Genomic DNA, 20,567 nt, shown 5'->3' with positions numbered 1-20,567 from the left:
CAGATAGTGATAAATTCAGGATGTTCGAACCGAATTGGAGCAGGTTATAATGAGATGGCACACTTTCTCCTCCCGTGATTTAAGAACTAACGTTCACTCGGTGTCAGCAGAATAAACACGGAGTTCAAAACTTTTATGATTCGCCCATCGATTTTCCCAACTATTTGGCAGACTTCGCCATGACATTCGTACAACCACGATCGAAGTGAGGTGAGCAAAAAATAAATAAATAATACCGAAACGAGATAAGAAAAAAAAAGGAAAAAAAAAAAAAAAACACGAATAAACAAAGTTTCATCACAGAAAGGAGATAAGGAAAAAAAAAAAAAAAAACACGAATAAACAGAGTTTCATCGAAGTCACTTATGCACCCCTTTCTTGTAAATAATACCTGCACGGCTTATCTATACACTAAATATTATTGTAAATATGTAGTAAATTATATATAATATTGTAATATCGTTATATTTTCTTCCGTCTGTACCTGTCCCCTACTTCCATCTCGTCAAGAGCCAGAAAACGTTGGTGAACGAAATGGAAGGAGGGGACAGGTACAGACAAAATCCCAACAGAAATTCCAAAATCGAAACGAATAGCATTTTAATGACACCGAACCCTGCCACTTGGCTAAATTGAGGCGCTAAGAAGATTTAATACTTTTAGTTTCGTTTCATTTTAAGGGAATGTCTTTACTAACTTGCTGGTGAGAAACTTGTAAAATTAGAGGATATACACACTTTTAGAAATGGCAACTCACCACCTGTGGAAATTTCAATAAAATTTTGTGTAGACATATAAAATAACTCTTTACCCCCACCAAAAACACAGTGATGCATGTTATGAAAGAATAATCATCTCAGGAATACAAGACAAATTTAATTCTATAAATAAAAGGTTGCATAACGGGGTTAACAGGAAGTGCGACAACCCCTCACTCCTGCAAAACTTACACTGAGCCTTGCATGCTGCTAGTATAGTTATTCAGGAGATCAAAAGACAATAAATCCTATTTCTGTTTAAGGGCAGATTTTATTTTTATTTTTATTATTTTTTTCGTGAAACCCCCCAACATGAAAGGTACTAGAACTTATAGTACTTAATACGATGGACAAGTTAAAGGAACACTCACGGTTAGCACAGCTGATATACAACTTAGTTGGCTTTCCATTGGCAGCACCTACCTAATACCTCGTGGGTCCACTCGTTGGCATAGACTCCAAAAGGTGTTGGAGGGTGTCGTGTGATAATTCATTGCACTATGCGCCCAGTAATGTCCGAATATTGTCAAGTGGATTGTCGTAGCATCGAATGTCCTTTTCCAGTAGATCTCAAAAGTGGTCAATTGGATTGAGATCGATTTGGGAGAAGGGAGAATTCATTGTCATGTTCCTGAAGCCAGTTATCAAGCTGCCGTGACATGGCACCTTGTCTTGTTGATAGACACAGGAATTGTCTGGATACACTGTCATCATAAGAGATGTACTTGTTTGGCAACAACAGTAAGATAAAAAACAGTCATATCAGGGCCACCCATGTATATTATGTCCATCGAACCCTGGGCTTTTCCACCCGGTGTGGGAAGAATGTTGATTATAACCACTACACGAGCAGACCAATAGAAAGGTAGGCATTCCTATCAAACCGTTGATTAACAGTGATCAGAGGACCCAGGAAATACCACGAAAGCAGTTCTCAAACCATAACACCAAAACCCCCAGCCTGCCAAACATCAACAGTGCATCTATGTGCCAGGGCCTCATGTTGCTTTCTCCAGATGCCAGTACACCCGCACCTGGATACCCAATTGCAGCATGATAGAGTTGGAAACCGGATTCGTCAGAGCATGCGAATTGCCTGCTCCATATTTTCACCGACATATGGAAAGCTGTCGCTTTCCATATGTCGGTGGTCCAGTAATGGTGCTGACCTGTCCATCAAGTTTCGTGTGTCTCGCAGTGAGCAAGGTACTCGTGACGACCGTCGACGCCCATAGCTTAAGATAAAGTCTAACGCATAGTCAATGTGGATATTTATCTTGCTATATCCACATTGTACTGGGTGTTTAGGGGAAACACTGTGCTCCATAACTGCTGTATTACAAGACGAGACACACGACCCTGGCCACGAGCGTCGACCACACGTGACTGTACCACGTGTGACCTTTGGCTTGTTATTCGACTGCCGTTGAACCAGTCATGGTAGACTGGTAAGACCACAGAATCTTAAAATATGTTGGCTGTTGAAGCACTGAACGCTGTTCACTGTAGTCCTGATACTGGACTACACTTAAGAGAGTCATGGTCTCACTATATAAGGCAATTTTAAGACCATAATTGGAACACTGTGTTCAAGTATGGAGACCTCATCTGAAAAGAAGACATTGAACTTCTTGAAAGGGTAAAATACGGACAACTAGCATGGTGAGATTGGCAAAAGGGCGACCATACGAGGAAAGACTCCGATTATGTTGTTGTTGTTGTTGTAGTACTGTTTAAGGAGCATCAGCGACTCAGGTCATATTGCTCCGTATTGTCTGTGATAAATGGCTATTCCTCAGATTGGGTTGATGTAAGAAGTGGGGTTCCCCAAGGATCAGTATTAGGACCACTGTTGTTTTTAATTTTCATAAACGACATTGATGAAGGGATAGAGGGCGTGATGTCTAAATTTGCAGATGATGTTAAAATTGATAGAGTAGTTAATGATCACCGTCAAGCTGAGCTTCTTCAGAGAGACCTAGATAGACTTCAAGAATGGTCAGAAAAATGGCAGCTGTGCTTTAATCCAACAAAGTGTAAGGTATTACACCTGGGAAACAGTAATCCCAAAATAACTTATTCACTTGGTGGAGTTCAACTAAACCCAGTACTGGAGGAAAGGGGCTTGGGTGTTACGATACGGTCAGACATGAAATTCTCTGAGCATTGTAAACAGGTTGCAAGGAAGGCCCATGGTGTCCTATCGATGATCTATCGAACTTTTGCAAGTAGAGATAGGGACGTGATAATCCCATTATATAAGGCCTATGTTAGACCACACTTGGAATACTGTGTTCAAGTATGGAGACCGCACCTAAAGAAAGACATCGAGCTTCTTGAAAGGGTGCAAAGAAGGGTAACTCGCCTGGTGAGATCGGCAAAAGGGCGTCCTTATGAAGAAAGACTTCGAATATGTGGGTTGCAGAGTTTGGAAACTAGACACCTTAGAGGAGATTTGATTGAGGTGTTTAAGGCTCTGAGAGGCATCAGTAAAATGAATGAGGACAAAATTTTCAAGATTATAAATGATGCTAGAACTAGGGGACATAAATTCAAGTTACGCGGGGAAATGTTTAGATTGGACTGCAGGAAGTTTTATTTTAGCCAGCGAGTTATAAATTACTGGAATAAGTTGCCTTCATGGGTGGTAGAGGCCGACAGTTTGGGGAAATTCAAAGGTCATCTGGATAGTACTTTCAGGTAAGGGAAGCGCATAGGATGATAGGATTAATTTCCTTTTTATTTAATTTTTAATTTCATTTTATTATTTTTATTTATTTATTAATTATTATTATTTATTTATTTATTTAATTTTTGTTTTTATCATTGTTTTGTTCGGATTTTTTTTTTTTTTTTTTTTTTTTTGGCTGGTGCAGCATAAGCCATAGGCTTTCTTGCACCATACGGCCGTTACTAATACTAATACTAATACTAAATCACATGCGTTCTAAGATCGATTTTCTGATTGCCGGACGAAAAACCCAAGTTTCCGGGAGTAAAAACCATGCTACCCTCGCGTAGGACCGACTAATTCAAGCACGTTGTGAAAAAGGGCCATAAAAATTCTCTCGCCATCGATGGGACTCGAATTCAGGTCTTTTCTACCCGGTGTGGGAAGGACAGCGATCCTATCCACGAGGGCTACTCCGATTATATCGGCTACAGAGCTTGGCAACCAGGCACCTCATAGCCATAGGTGACCTGATTAAGGTTTATAGTCTGCGCGTGTAGCACAGTCACCGTCCTCCCCACATCGGGTAGAAAAGGCCGGGTTCGAATCCCGTCGATGCCGTGAAGAACTTTAATGTTTTTTTTTTTTTCACTCCGTGGCTAAGTTAGTCGGTCTCAGGCGTAGGGAGCAAGGGTTTACCCCCAGAAACTGAGGTTTTTCGTCTAGCAAAACAGACAAATCGACCATAGAACACGAGCAATTAACAGACATAACACACACAGCACGGCAGGTGAATTGGGGTGACCTAAAAATAATACGTAGTGTGTCTGATTGAGGTTTATAAGGATCAGAGAGGGGTAAGTAAAATGAATGAAGGTAGAATTTTTGCTGTTATAGAGAATAATAGTGAAACAACCCCACCTTCTTCCTCGTTTTGATTCAACTCCACCGAGTGGGATTGAATCAAAAACAGAAGAGGAAGAAGGGGATATGGGAATTACGATATGGGCAGATATCAAGTTTTCTGAACAGTGTAAACAGACAGCGAGGAAAGTCCACTGTGTGCTATCGCGGTAATTTATCGAACATTACCCTGTAGAGATATGGAGGTCATAGTTCCACTAAATAAGACAATTGTAAGACCGCATTTGGAACACTGTGTCTAAATATAGAGACCTCATTTGAAAATAAAGACATTGAACTTCTTGAAAGCGTCCAAAGACGGGCTTTGGTGAGATCGACAAAAGGGCGACCTTATGAGGAATGACTCCGATTATGTCCGGCTACAGACGTTGACAACCAGACACCTCACAGGCGACCTGACTGAGGTTTATAAGGCTCTGAGAGGTTTTAGTATAATGAATGAAGAGTGGATTTTCACTGTTATAAAGAATTCCAGAACTAAGGACCATAAATTCAAATTACAGGGGAAGACGTTTACACTAGATTGTAGGAAGTTTTCTTTTAGCCAGCGAGTTGACAATTTCTGGAACAAGTTGCTGTTGCTGAGGCAACTTGTTCCAGAAAACGCTTTAAGTAGCTAAGGCTGACAGTATGAAAAAATTCAAAGGTCAGCTGAATAATTACCTTAATGAGGAGGGAAGTGTGTAACTTATTGTTTATTTTATTTTTTATTGTATTATTATTTATTATTATTTTTTTGGCTAGTTCACCAAAAGCCTGTGGCTTCCTTACACTATTTGGCCAATACCAATACTATATACAGTATACCGTACTACAAACCACTGTGATTATAACCACCAGCGAAGAGCGTAAATACACTCTAAGCATTTCTTTTGGCGGAGAATCGTGAATGTAATAAATACATTTTCTGTTTATACTCCGGGACGACCACACGGTCAGAGGAGTTCACAAGGTAGTAAGAATAAAAGAAACAGCACCGTATTCAGCAGTCACGGGCTTGAACCCGGGTCACTCAAGGCACGTGTACTTATGCACCCGCGCGCTTGACCACTCGGCTGTAAAGGGGTTCAAGACCCTGACTGCTGAATACGGTCGATCTGCCAACCCGCACTGGAACAGCGTGGCAGATTATGGTCCATTTCCCTCAACATGAATTGTTGAGAAGGCTTCCATCCTGCAGTGGGTTGATAATGGCTGCCCTTTACCTTTATGTAAAACCCCTAGCCAACGACTGTGATGGGCCAAATTTTTGTATAAAACGCAACTCAGCATATGAAGGTTTCTTAACGATGATAACATAAACAAAGTGCTTGCCAGTACTTTCACCTTTAAGCGAACTTATTCATGGCAGCTGAAGAGATCCACTACTTCTTAGAAAAATCATAATTAGTTTTCTGACACATTTTGGTACCTTATAACCAGTACTTGGCTATCTTTTGTCTATTTCCAAAGGCTAAGTAGCTATTGAACGCTCGTCGATTTGTGGATGCTGAAATTATCACCATTGCTTCAGTTCTACACCGCTTCAAGTGTAGAACTGACACCAAAGGATGGGGCTGTAGAAGCATAATAGTTCGAGTAGAAATTGACTGGTAATGATTGTGGAAGACAATAGCGTAGGCTCAGCCAACCCATAGTTCACTATAATGTTTCCCGAGAGGTATTTTATGTTTTCCTCCTAGGAACTCAACTCCCGGATTATTCAATAAGTAAATGTAAAATTAAATTGCTGTGTATTGATTGGCGCTGAATGGGAGTAAAAGTAACTGCAGCGAGAGAGTTTCCATTTCCTCTTTAAAATAAGAGGATAATCAAAAAGTAAAAACAATTTGTGTGTAAAACTATCATCCCATGTCAGAACACGCTTCCGAGGTCATTATATCTACTACGTTGTAAAACAAATCCACATGTGTACATGTGCCTGTACTCAAGTCTGTTTTATACAGTCGAGCTGTAATCATGTCTGCGTTGCTTTCCAATTGCACCGTTAGTGAACAATGCTGTGATCAGAATTTTGTGGTCAAAAGGAGTTCTCAGATTCGAAGAATGTTAGCACAATAACGAGAAAAGTGTATTAATTAAAAGAAAGATATACGAATAGGTGCATCACTACGAGCTCGAAAGCAAGCAACAAAGCATGGAATCGAAACACACGTGGCCCGCAACAACCAAAAATTTCAAAAGTGCCTCTTCTTCCAACAAAAATCATGTTTACGTTGTTTTGGGATTTGAACAGACCTATTTTGGATCATGCAAAGACCGTGAATAGTGCAAAGAACAGTGCAAGATATTAGCATTAGTAGAGGCATACGATGCAAGAAAGCAAGCTTATGCAGCATCAGCCAAAAAAAAAAAAAAAAACCACTCCCATTTCACCCCTCCGTTCGTTCAAAATACCTGTCCAGCTGAGCCTTAAATTTATTTAGGCTATCAACTTCCACAACAAGGGAAGGAAGTCTGTTCCACCAACCAACTACCCGTTCGCTAAAGGCAAATTTCCGCACATCTATCCTATATCTATCTTTCCTCAATTTGAATTTATGCCTTCTCAGGTGATTATTCTGAGCAAGAGGAGGAATCCCATCGGCATTGAGCATGCTCAAACCATTCAATGTTTTATACACCTCTATCAGATCACCTCGCCGGTGCCTAGTCTCCAGACACTGTAATTTGCAAAACTTAAGCCTTTCTTCGTAAGAGCAACCCTTTGTTCCATACACTAATCTTGTTGCCCTTCTCTGTACTCGTTCCGGCAGCTCTACATCCTTCTTGAAATGTGGCCTCCAGACCTGTATACAGTATTCAAGGTGTGGCCTGACCATTGCCTTATACAAGGGAATAATCACCTCCTTATCCCTGCTAGAAAAATTTCTGTATATCATCGACAATACACCATGAGCTACTCTTGCAGCCTGTCTGCACTGCTCAGAAAACTTCATATCTGCCTGCACAACCACTCCCAGGTCCCTTTCATTCTCTACCACTGTCAGTGTAGTACAACAGAGTTGATACGCTGCTCTGGGGTTGCTGTTTCCCATATGTAGTACTTTACATTTGTCAATGTTCAACTTCATTTGCCACCTCTCAGCCCATCTGCTCAACCTTTTCAGATACTGTTGCAGCAGCAGCATAACATCAGTAGTGTCCTTAACAACCCTGCCAACCTTTGTATCGTCTGCAAACTTGGACATTAAGCTTGATATACCATCATCAATATCATTTACAAATACAGAAAACAATAATGGACCCAACACTGAACCCTGAGGGACTCCACTAATGTCATTAGTCCACGATAAGCAGTGTCCATTTATTACCACTCTCTGTCTTCTCCCCCTCAACCATCCCTTTATCCATAGCAGCAATTTGCCTCCAATGCCACACTGCTCCAATTTGTGCAGCAGTCTTCCATGTGCAACAGTATCTAAAGCCTTTCTAAGATCCAAATATATAATATTAAAGTTATTCCCTGCATCCAGTTCTTTTTTGACTGCATCATAGTATCCAATCAAATTAGTCAGGCAAGACTTTCCCTTAACAAAACCAAGCTATAACTGAAGCCTTGTCTAGATGATCCTGCAGTGCTTCTTTAAACAGTGCCTCCATTAATTTTCCTGGAACAGAAGTTAAACTCACAGGTCTATAATTACTTGTGTCAGCCTTTGATCCCCTTTGTGAATTGGGGTCACATTTGCACATCTCCAGTCTATGGGTACCTCCCCTGAGTCCAAAGAAGCTCTCATAATTATGGCTAAGGGTTTGCTTACTTCCTTTGCTGCCTCCTTTAATATAACTGAATAGATCCCATCCACCCCGGGTGCCTTTTTATGTTTATCCTCGACAATGTCTCCTCCACTTTCCTCTCAGTTATTACAAAATCATCTAGCTCACTGCCAGAGTTTACTTCACTTCTGGCATTCCCCTTCCTGAATAACTCCTCATGTGTGAATGTAGATGCAAAATACTCGTTTAGTTTGTTAGCCACCTGAGCAGGATCCTCAACTGTTGAACCATCAATATCCAGTGGACCAATCTGATTCATCCCTTTCCTTCTAGAGTTTACATAAGTAAAGAACTCTTTTCTGTTTTTCTTTACATCCTTTGCCAAGGATTTCTCATAATCCCTTTGCCTGCCTAATCCCCTTTGTGACTTGGTTATAGACCAGCTTATATCTATCAGAGGCTTCCATGTCACCAATTAATTTATATGTATCCCATGCATTTTTCTTCTCTGCCATATGTCTCATTAGTTCATCTGACATTCATTTAGGCCTAAACCTTGAACAATATTTCTTAGTTGGTATGTAAAGCCTAGTAGCTTCCAAGGTAAGTTCTTTGAATGCTTCCCATTTTGAATTTGCTGTTGGTAACATCATCAGTTGGTCCCACTGTATAGAATTTAAATACTGTCTCCGACCATCGTAGTCGCCTTTACGAAAGCAAAAACCCTTCCCTTTACCCCTGATGGTAATTACCTCTTTGAGTAAATCCCACTTCAGCACACTGTGATCACTGCCACATAGTGGTTCATTTACCTGCAGATTCGTAATGCATGAATAATCACTACTGATAATCAAATCAAGAGTATTACTCCCTCTAGTTGCCTCCCGAACATGCTGATGTAGAAAACAATCATCCAATAAATCCACAAAAGCTTTGCTAGTGTGTGAGTGACCAGCCCCCAAATTCCAGTCAATATCTGGGAAATTAAAATCCCCCATTATAAGACTCTCTGATTTACTGGCCCACTCTATTTCCCTGTACAATTTCTTATTAATTTTTATATTGTGCCATGTTGAAATGAGAAACTTAAACCGGCGATTCATAAACGTAGTGGTTTGCCGTCAAACGGAGTTCTGCTGCAGTACAACAATACTCGACCTCAATCAGTCGCTATAACTGTTGAAATTATTCAAAAACTTCCTTTTGCCTTTCTCTCTCTTACCCACCATATACTTCGAACTTCGTCGCTTCAGCCTATCATCTTTTTGACACTCTGTTAAAAACATTACTTGATTCGATTTTAAAATAATTACCAAGTCAAAGATGCGTGCACAAGTGGCTTCACGAACAACCAAAAACCTTTTTCTTAGAAGGCATTAAGAAGATTGTGGACCTATAGGAGAAGGGCTACATGGAAAAATAATACTATATATTTGCATAATTTCCTTTTCTTGAAATTGAATAAAAAATAAAACTGACCTTACTTTTTAATTTGCCCTCGTAGGCAGCTCACGTTTTGATGACATGGACTTTTTATTTTCAATACTGGTTTATATTTTTTTTTTTATGAAAACCACAAACACGAAAGGTATCGAAACCTATAGTACTTATTACCGTGCATGAGTTGAATGAGATAGCCTTAACATTGAAATAACAGTAAATCTTTTACTTCTATTATTTTACACCGGAAATAATAAGGATAACAGTCACAGAGAAAAAAAAACTGAGGTGAGGCTGCAGTCGAAACAAATTATATTTACACAGAGCTTTCCGGAAATCACTCTGAAGAAAGCAGAGAGTAATTTCCGGAAAGCTCCTATACACATAAGTTATTTCGGTTGCAGAGGAAGCATACAAGTTTTTCCTGAAGTTGTCATTCTCAACTAGAAATAACCTTGCTGTCGGCAAGGTTTATGGAAACGCAGGGGCAATTTTATTTCTGAAAATACAACATACGTAGTTCTGCATAATTAAGCATTATAACAAATCACAAAACTGTGACTTTCAGTAAAAATGAATAATGATGAAAAATGTAAATAGGATTTTTATATCCTTTCACTATTTTTAATCTGACTATAATACATACTGTACACATAAGAAATATTACATTTTTCATTTTTCTCTCACTGGCTATCCCCCTGTGACAAACTGCATACATGTACCGACAATAACTCGATTAGTCGACAGGCCAGGGGGTCATAGCTCCTGTTCTTTTTTTTTTTTTTTTTTTTATTATTATTATTATCTAACTGAGATTTAGAAAAAAGAGGGTTATACTCACTTTTTGAAATTCTATGAATACTTGTATATTATCTGTTCTTTATCAATTTGTGCGTGTGTATTAATTTTATTTATTTTAAAATAGCATATTATTTGAATCATATGTGTGTTTTACAATAAAATTTAGTACTAATATGTTTGTTTTCTCTAGTGTGTCATCTGCATCAATGCTAAAGCTACAATGCAAACGTTCCCGTGCGGTCACAAGGTCGTGTGTCGGAAATGCTTCGTTAAAACCATCCAGATGGCCGTTTCCCAGAGAATGTTACCACTTCGCTGTGTGGTATGTCGAGCAAAGATACTTCGCTTAAAGCAGACAGGTCATGGAAAATGTCCTCCACTGGGCACGGTGCATTGCAGCCCGTGTCGTCCAAACATAAATGAATCACCACATACGCGCAGTGCTCCTTGCAGCCCATCAATGGCTGCTGTTCTGAAAGGGAAAAGCCGGAATCCATTAAACCTTGAGTCTTTTGCTCATGACATCAACTGTGTTCTCCATAAACATAAAAAACCAAAAGTCAGCGAAAGGCCTTCTCCTTCTCCGGAACGTCCGCAACTAAGTATGACTTCGCGTAAAAGTGCTTGCGGTGGCCGTAATAATAATAATAATAATCATAATAATAGTGGTGGTAGCAGTAGTAGTAGTAGTAGTAGCAGCAGTAGCAGTAGTGGTAGTAGTAGCAGTAGTAGTAGTAGTATTACTATTAGTGGTAGTAGCTGCAGCAGTAATAGCAGTAGCAACAACAGCGGTAACAGTGGAGGCAGCAGCAACAACAGCAATAGTCACCAGGTGCTTCTACATTCTCCTGACTTTCATACCCATCGACCCACTCCCCATCGAAGCCGTCGATCTGGAAAGTACCGCCGCGGGTATGCTCGACGTCCTTCTAATCTTTTACCAATACCTGAGAAAGAGGAATTCGAAATGTTAGAAACAGCGGCGTCTTTCAAGAACGTGGCGTCCAATATCCTTGCAGAAGGAAGCAAAATAACTCGATATCCTGGAAGCCCAACGAAAGTTGCTCCGTCTACGCCGGTCAATCAGCCACGCAGTTCACCTCGTGGGAAGTCATTATCAGCATTTTCAAATTTTCAACAGCAATTTCGATCTCCTCTTAAAGCACTGAGGGCAAAATACAAATAGAAACTCTTAGACTGCATTCTCACTGTTATACGATCACGTGGTTATCATAATATTCACGTGGTTACTGCAATTTATTTATTTATAAATCGATAACGAAAATGTATATAACATCAAATGTCAAGTACTCAGGAGCGTTCAGGTCGCTAGTGTTTTCATTCTAAAACGTATCACTTTCTGTCAATCATCGACAGATTTACTATCTAGCTCAAACGAGATGGTGAAAGCTGGGCGACTACTACCACAAACAAAAGTTATATATTAATTTATATTTTTGTGATATTTACAAATAACGAAACAGAAACAAATAATTTAATATAAAATAAATCTCTGCCGATTCAACAGTTTCACTAATAGAAAGAAGCCATACTATGAAACAAGCACTATCGTTAAAAAAAATAAAAATACAGTATATACATGTATGTATAAATCACTTTCCAAAGGCAAATAATTTTTGGAAACATATACATAGTAGCCTATTTGCTCAACCAAATTGGACGCTCACCTATTCAAAGATATGAAGCCTATCATTAACCCGATGGGATTCTTCAATTGGGTTGGTTATACGTGAATTAAAGCATTGTTTCATGAACCGAGTGAGCGAGAAGTGGGTCTGTTTTAAAGAACGATGTCAATTATTATAGTGTTTTTTTTTTAAATCTCTGTAGATATGAAAGGCCGATTACCATGACACATAAAACTATTGATACGCTTTCATAAAATTACAATACAGTATCTATAGTTTCTTTTCAACTTAATTAAAAACGAGAGTTTGATTCAAAATCTCATAGTCACAACCATAAATCACGCGATTTCAGGACACATCTGTGGAGATGAGAAGTGAAAATTTGCAAAATCCAAAGTTACATTTCTGAAGAAAAAAACATTTTCTCACTTTTCAGACATTTCAAATAGCAGATATATAACAAAAGCAACCTCACTTAAATAAATGTGGAACGACTTCCATATACTGTAATTGTATTCATATCAAAAATAAACATTAACCTAGTATTTAATTATTCCGACACAACCTCTCGAACTATTATATACCTTTCAAATCCGAATATAACTGAAAATATACTTAAATATAAATGGCAATCGCCTGCACAGAATTCGGAATTTTACTATCTTTCTCTTACTTCCTTTGGGAGTTCTTGGTGCATTGAATACTTTTGTTATAGTGCGCCGGTTCATATTGTAAGCTTTTTCACATGTTGTTTATACTGTATCATGCTCGTAGAAGTGCAAGGACAAATCCAGTCTTCATTTGGGAAGGGGAGGGGGACAAGAATACAAAGGAGATCCGATCTTGCTTGAACAGCATGTGAAAACTGTTCTGTTTACGGATAATGCAGAAATATAACGTGAAATAACATGCTTTTAGAATAATCTTAGGGGAACAATCATCCTAATCACTCCCCTGGATCCGCCCTTATATAAGTGCATGTGTGTTATTAAGGTACCGAATATAATTACAGATATTAAGCGGACACAAATACGCACACAGATTGGGTCCGCATGCTTCTACAAAAAGTACCCAGCCCATTCACAGCTGTGACTGTAATAAGAGTATATATCTTAGCTACCAAAAAAGATTATAGTGAAGCTGTAATCTTCCATTAGCCACCATGGGGCTCCATCGGAGTATAAATTAAAAAAATAAAAATAGACAAATAGACTTACAGACACAAACATATCCATCTTACGAGAGATGATATGTTTGTGTCTGTAAGTTCCTTGTATTCTGTGTAGGTTTTCTCTCTTTTCGGGATGAAAAATCGAGTTTTAAGCCACGTGCAAAAAAAACCCATAAAAAGTCTTTCGGCCTCGATGACTTTCCCATCTAGAGATTTCCACACAGTGTGAAAGAACAACGATTATAGCCACCGAGCTACCGTAGTTTGCGAGGGATTGTTCTTGAGACAGTACTGCGTCTGACATGTTGATTTTGACCATGTAAAAATATATACAGTAAACTCTTCGCCTAAATGGTGAACAAAGGAGAGAGAAAAGTGTTTAATGATTAACAAGATCTGATGTACGAGTTTATCATTGGAGGATATTTTCGTCTGATTAATCCACTAATAGTCTCAATGAATATTTCTATTACGGGGAGTATTTGAAGAACACGAGCTGTTTAATACTTTCAGTTGACATAATAGTTTTCTCGAAAGAAATATTTCTTAGTAAGAAGGAGAAAGCGAATCGATAAGGGAAAATGATTTTCTCAGTACTTCGACAAACACTAATTTTGTACGTTCAACTTGGATAATAAGAAAGTACTTGCTAACAAAATAAAATAATCCGACTAAAACAAGCCCGGAAACACTGTAGGTAGCATGTGATATAATACATGAGGAATAACTTAATAATTCATATCACACGAATAATAGCAACTGAGCGGGAAATCTTTTACCTAATTAAAAAATTTAAGAGTGCTATTTTGTAGCTATGATTCGAACATTCTATTATGAATTGAATTGAAATGAGTGTTAAATCCAAACTTTTTTTGCTTAGGGAGATTTATAACGGCAAAAATTCCATATGAGAGCCATTATTTGAATGAAAATTAAAAGCAATAATACAGTTTTAAAATATAAAATTGCGATCAATAAAAATAAAAATATATAAAGTTAACGTATCAACATAACATTCTAGAGATAAAAGTCAACGTAAGCTAAGTTCTTTTATAATATAAAATAAATAATATTTTCTTCCAAAAATCTTTATAATCTTCGTATTCAAAATGAATATTTACTTAATACAAATTGTCAATACATGATGACTAGATATAAGTAAAAATGCAAAAAATAATAATAAATTAAAAAAAAAAAAAGCTAACAACACAGATAACAAAAGCAATTGGGGGTGATAGGTAGTCTCAAATTTGATTTTGTCTGTGACCCATCACTACCCTCCTGACTTTCCGCACAAATTACAGAACCTAAGCAAGTGTCTTTGATACGCTCTTTTTTTTTTTTTTTTTTTTTTTAGAGCATCGGCTTCTGTGGCCATATTGCACCTCCCAAGGTTTTTGCATTTTCTACTCGGATTCGAACCCGCAATCTTCCGGTTACCAGGCAGGCACTTTACCCACACGGCTAGCCCGATCGGCAAGATACTCTGTTTCTTGGGGAGGAAACCGAACATGCAATGTTTTATCTTAATAGGTAGATTTTTATGTTTTGTGTTAATAACTTCCAAGAGAGGATAATAACGCCCTGGAAAGACGACCACCATCCCCCGAACGATATTCAATTCTGATAAGAGTATCTGCTAAATTTAGAATTTGCCCTTTTTAATGATACCGAACTACTGAGTGTTAAAATATAGAAAAATCCCCTTATAAACTAATTTCCCATTTCGAAAACGATTAGTTAAATTCCAAAATCCTCATGCAGTTGTATATAACTTACAATATAGATAGGAAGAAATATATGTAAACTGTAAACTATAGGAAAAATATATAGCGTATACAGACTCGCTCAACGTTGCAGAGACCTGCATCGCTAGAATATAAACATAAAATGAAAAAAAAAATTATTGCCAATAACTGTAACGTTAAAAATAATCTAAAACTGAACTACAGAAATCATGAAATAATAAAAGTTCTAGTTTATTCTTCTTCTGTTGTCCTTTAATGTTATATTTTAGTTATATTCTCGGCTTACTTGGATATTTTGTAGTCCCGGCATCTCTGTGGTCGGCGAAATCCTTTATATATATATATATATATATATATATATATATATATATATATATATATATATATATATATATATATATATATATATATAGTATGTATAAAATGTAAGAAAAAGAAAAGAGAAAAAGAAACAGTAAGTGTACCTGAATGTGCAAGGCAGCAAAACAGGATATAAAAATATAAAGATAAGAATTAAAAATAATTGATAGAAAAAATTAATAGAAAATACTAAAAGATGGAGAAGTTATTAACACAAGGTGCCAGGCCTAATAGAAGAAAAAAGAGAAAAAGAATATTATGAACCTAAAAAAAAAAAAATGTAGAATTAAGTAGAATTAATGGCTGAATTAACAGGTCAACATGGGTTTGTATAGAAACGCGGTGTTTTGGTACATGATCAGGTGTAGTCCCCTGATGAAATACCTGATCTATGTACCAATTTTATCTTGTTTATTTTTATCTAGTTTGCATCAAAAAAAATTTTTTTCACCCTCATTTTGATGCTCACTACATTTATTATTTTACATTTATTAATTTCTACTTCCCTTTCAGCTTTTATACATATGATTGGCCTGTTAATTTAGCCGTTAATTCTACTTAATTCTACATAACCCTACATTTTTTTTGTTTTTAGGTTCTTAATATTCTTTTTCTCTTTTTCTTCTATTAGGCCTGGCACCTTGTGTTAATAACTTCTCCATCTTTTAGTATTTTCTATTAATTTTTTCTATCAATTATTTTTAATTCTTATATATATATTCTACTTGCTATATATTGGATATATAACTTGTCTTTCCAGTGGCCTCTAAATTTATCCTTTCATTATTATTTCACGGTTTCCACACTTCTTTTTTTAGATTATTTCCACCATTACAGTTATTGATAATAGTTTTTTCCTATTATATCTTTATATATATATATATATATATATAGAAAAGAAAAAGTGTATTTAATGAGGTATACTTGACCGCAAAAATAGAAAAAATGAATGTTAAGATAAGTTAGAGAATTACATTTTCAAACCACAATGCTACTTTAGGAAGAATATAATATAAAGACCTGATTAAAAATCGATGAAATATGAAAATCGACAGGGAGGTAAAGTGGTCAATGTATAGATTGTCAGTCCTAACGAGAAGTATAGGATATTAAAATAAGAAAAGTATTAAAAGTTAAAAGAATGTGAAAAACTGAGTACATTTAAACATTATACACTTAAAACGAACATAAAATGCAAACATTAATCACGAAAGAAAATAGATTAGCAATAAATTAGAAATCAATTATAGATATTATTAATGATTCCAAGGGGATGGCTATTAAATTTAAATTTAAAAGTAAAAAGTAGTTAGAGAAGAATGAGAGATAATACAGACACTGATATCAACAAAAATTAAGAAGACTATGTACAGAAATGATGCAAATGCACTAACTTGTACAGAAGACACATTATTATTGTCAAAATATTCAGAAGACTAAATGCATAATAATCTACCTAGGTCAATACTGCGTTTCGAAACTCCACAATGACTAATAATCGTCCAAATAAATGAATGGTAACTAGCAATTTGCTAGTAGTACAGTTTGAGTTACAAACAGCAGTAGTATCGAGAGTAAGCGCAACACTAAGAAAGTAACTGTAATTTTTTTTATTTGAATTTTATTTAAAATTATAATTCAAATTATAATTTAAATCATATTATTGATATGTCCTCCTTATTATTGGATAGGGGCGGAAAAAATACCTTGGCGTTGTATGAACACCAAGATATGGAGAAGCAAGGTAATGGCAGATTTTGTATAACAATTAAGATAGAAAGGAGTTCTCTGCTAATAAAAACAAGCGCTCGGGCATACTGAGAGTGTAAAACTGAGGCCCTCTATTTAGAGTGCCTCAGTGCCAAGGCCCTCTAAATAGAGGACCTTGGCACTGGAGGATATAAATAGAACAGAGGTGGATAATGGTGTCAAAATGATAAGGTAGGGGGATTGCGCCATGCCATAATAAATTATATGTACTGTATATATATGTTATATAAATTATAATATATAATTTATATGATATATATTATATAAAATATATATCACGTAAAGCTGAGATTTCATTTCTATTCAATTTAGGAAGTCGCCTGCCTTTTCTGTTTCACCACTTGGTTAACTTGTTGAATATATAAATATTTTTGTGGAACAGTACGAAGTCCAAATTCAATATCTATTACAAACTGTTTTTAGGTAGCTTGAGAGGTTGTAAATTATAATTCAATCCTTTGGATAAAAGTGAAATCGGGTCCTGCAATAGCGTATACGAGGAATATATATATATATATTATTTAACTCTTTTTTTTTTCTTTTTTGGCTGGTGCAGCATAACAAATAACAACGAGGTTATAGTTTCCAAGTATAATGCTTTACATATATGAGTTAAGTTTTTAAAAAAATAACAACCAGACACTCAATTTAATTTGTTATTTAAAAGATTGAACGAGTAACTAACAAAGAGGGCCATAATAGAAAACATTAGCATTAGCAAGGCACATGATGCAAGAAAGCAAGCTTATATAGCATCAGTCAAAAAAACATGACCTTATCTTGTGATTCTTTCTTAATTTCCTTTCATTTAATTTAATGAATTAAATTCAGACTAAATAAAACTTATACTCAGTTTACGAATCAATGCTAAATATTTCTTTCCTTGATAAAGCAGTAATGCAAAAGAAATAAACGTTGAACTTAAATAAATTTTACAAAGTATATTTTTTTCCTGCAAACTATAAGTCGCCTTGAAGATTTATGGACTGTATATATATCACACATTTATAAACTGTTGAAATATCATGAAATGAAAAAAAAAAAAAAAAAAAAAAGAAGCCATATATATATATATGCCATAATATGTGTGTGGTTTCCTCCAACACATTTAAGGATGATTAAACAATTTAATAATTCCGCTCATTATTTTTGTCGCTTTAAGCCGTTCATGTATCCTATTATAACAGTTCAGTAACGTATATTTATAATATATGGCCAGAGGCTGCAATAGGAGGTACATTTTGGCTGAAACCTTTATTTTGATAAAACACAGTGCAAAAATTTGGAGTGCTCTAAACTAAAACAAAACTCTACCTGAAGTCCGAAAAATTCCAATACGGCGGTTAGCAATCGCCATACTGGTTTTTTGTAGACTTGAGGTATGCACTTTCTGCTATCTCAGATATGGGATATGCAATTTCTGTTTTCTACTATCTCAGAAAGTGCGTACCTAAGTAATCTAAATTGGCACTGTTCATCTCCCTCGACAAGATACTCCTGAGATTTCGAATGTTCACCATGTGTTACTAAATTAAACTTTGCCTGGACTGAACCCAGTTTCCGAAAAGATGGACAACTATTTTTCCCTGCTGGTATGTTTAATGCACTAGGTCAGCTATTAGAGCCCCTATTTTCTAATTATTTAATTATCTGTTATTTGAATTATTCGTTCAAATTTTCTGTTGACATTACTATTTATGATATCACTAAGGGGCTGTGACCTCAACATCAAAACCACTGCGTTTCGTGCTTATTGACTCTTTTCTATTCCCCCCCCCCCCCCTAGAAATTTTCTGTCCTGGAGTGAGACCACGGTCTCGATCTCAATAAATAAAATGTTCCCTAAAAGAAGTTAAACTTCGATATCTGAAGATGGAAATGTTTCTTTTTTTTGTGTAGTAATACACTTTGTCCAACATCGCAATAAACTTTTAATGAAATAATATTAACCAAGTCAGTGTTTAAAGTATAACTAATAGCGATTTGTGGTGACAAATGGGCCTGGAGTACTGGGGTCCATAGTTTAACAGATATTTATTTAAAGTATACCCAGTAAAATAAAATAAAATAAAATATTTCCAGAAGCTTTCGGAACTCGTGTCCCTTTCTCAACTGACAGAATTTTTTAAATACATTACAAGCAAACGTGCCACAGTTTGCTTGTAATGTATTTAAAAAATTCTGTCAGTTGAGAAAGGGACACGAGTTCCGAAAGCTTCTGGAAATATTTTATTTTATTTTATTTTACTGGGTATACTTTAAATAAATATCTGTTAATAGCGATTTCTGTTGTACAGAATTTAATAAGTGCGCGCGCGCGCGCGTGTGTGTGTGTGTGTGTGTGTGTGTGTGTGTGTGTGTGTGTGTGTGTGTGTGTGTGTGTGTGTGTGTGTGTTCAGGGAAGGGGAACCGCTCATTAACAAAAATAGATTTTGAAGTTCGACCTTGAAGTAAGCAGATTACGATTTCATAAAGCGAAATACAAACTGAGATTAAACAGAACTTCTATCATTCGCGATTTTTAACGATTAGGGAAGGCGTACTGAAGTAAAGATAAGCATTGGTAGTGAAAAAATTCACTTTTGTAGTATTCATGAAAGAGTTTGTTTATAAACTTTCCTTCAGCTACAGGTATGGTACTATCAATTTTTATCAGCGAACTTCTTAAAGTTTATCACTGACAGCTCTTTTATCAGTCACAGAAATAACAAAACGTTTTCTTGACAAGTTTTACTCGACGTTGACATTCTTGTAATGGTTATATGTACATAGCATACAACAGAAGGTCATATTCTGTGCAGATGTTTGAAAAGTAATTCCAAGGTGTTCCTTATCTTTAATTTTCAATGAGAAGGATATTTTTTGCACATATAATTGATTAACCGTATTCCTGCGGTGTTAATCACTTTTACAAATGACTCAGTAAAAGGATGCTACATTCGTGCCTTTTCCTTTTAGATTGTCAAATATACACAGAACGTTTAATGACTAGTGAAGTCATGTAAAATCAGAAACGAGAAATAGAGACGATGTTTACAGTTATAACATGCTCCTTGTATAATAGCAAATGAAGCAAAACAAGTTCAAAGTAATTTTTTCGGGTTTTAAAGACAAATATGAAGCCTCCACTTCAATTTAGAATGCTCCAAATGCAAGTTAAATTTTTGAAAGGATAAAAGACACTCGCATACGACGTTATTACTGAATGGAAAGAGAAATAAAATGCTACTGAAAATACCCCAAAGGGATAACGGTAGTTCTCTGCCTAAATATGTTTAACGCCAGTGCCTTAAAACCGCGAGGTAATGAGAAAATAAGTGATTCACTAGTCAGGCCGCAAGCTGCCTTGCTTCGTAAACTAAACAACATTTTTAATCCGAAAGCAACATATGGTAATTCCTTGTTGACATATGATGACTAATTACAGGTATATAGAAATAAGATGAAATCAGCCCTTTGGCAAACGGATCTTCCAATCATCTTGAAGCTGCCTCAAATAACCAATTACCACTTTATGCCAAATCTAATGCAGCAATAAAACAGATAGATAGGGTC

General features: G+C 36.3%; 1 protein-coding gene across 1 annotated transcript in view; it reads left to right on the top strand.

Moving 5' to 3' along the window:
* Positions 1-11,825, top strand: part of LOC150090944 (uncharacterized) — a 240,334-nt gene extending 228,509 nt beyond the window's left edge. Inside the window, exon 3 of the mRNA XM_090380748.1 lies at positions 10,505-11,825. Within this exon, the coding sequence (XP_090236874.1) occupies positions 10,505-11,500 (996 nt within the window). The 3' untranslated portion in view covers positions 11,501-11,825. The remainder of the gene's footprint in view (positions 1-10,504) is intronic.
* The last annotated feature ends 8,742 nt before the right edge of the window (positions 11,826-20,567 follow it).

The sequence above is a fragment of the Mastigoproctus giganteus genome, chromosome 1 (genome assembly GCF_048544385.1).
Source record: "Mastigoproctus giganteus isolate SK-2022 chromosome 1, ASM4854438v1, whole genome shotgun sequence".
Taxonomy (NCBI): Eukaryota; Metazoa; Arthropoda; class Arachnida; order Uropygi; family Thelyphonidae; genus Mastigoproctus; species Mastigoproctus giganteus.
The sequence above is the reverse complement of the archived record's forward strand: the minus strand, read 5'-3'. Positions and strand labels throughout refer to the sequence as shown.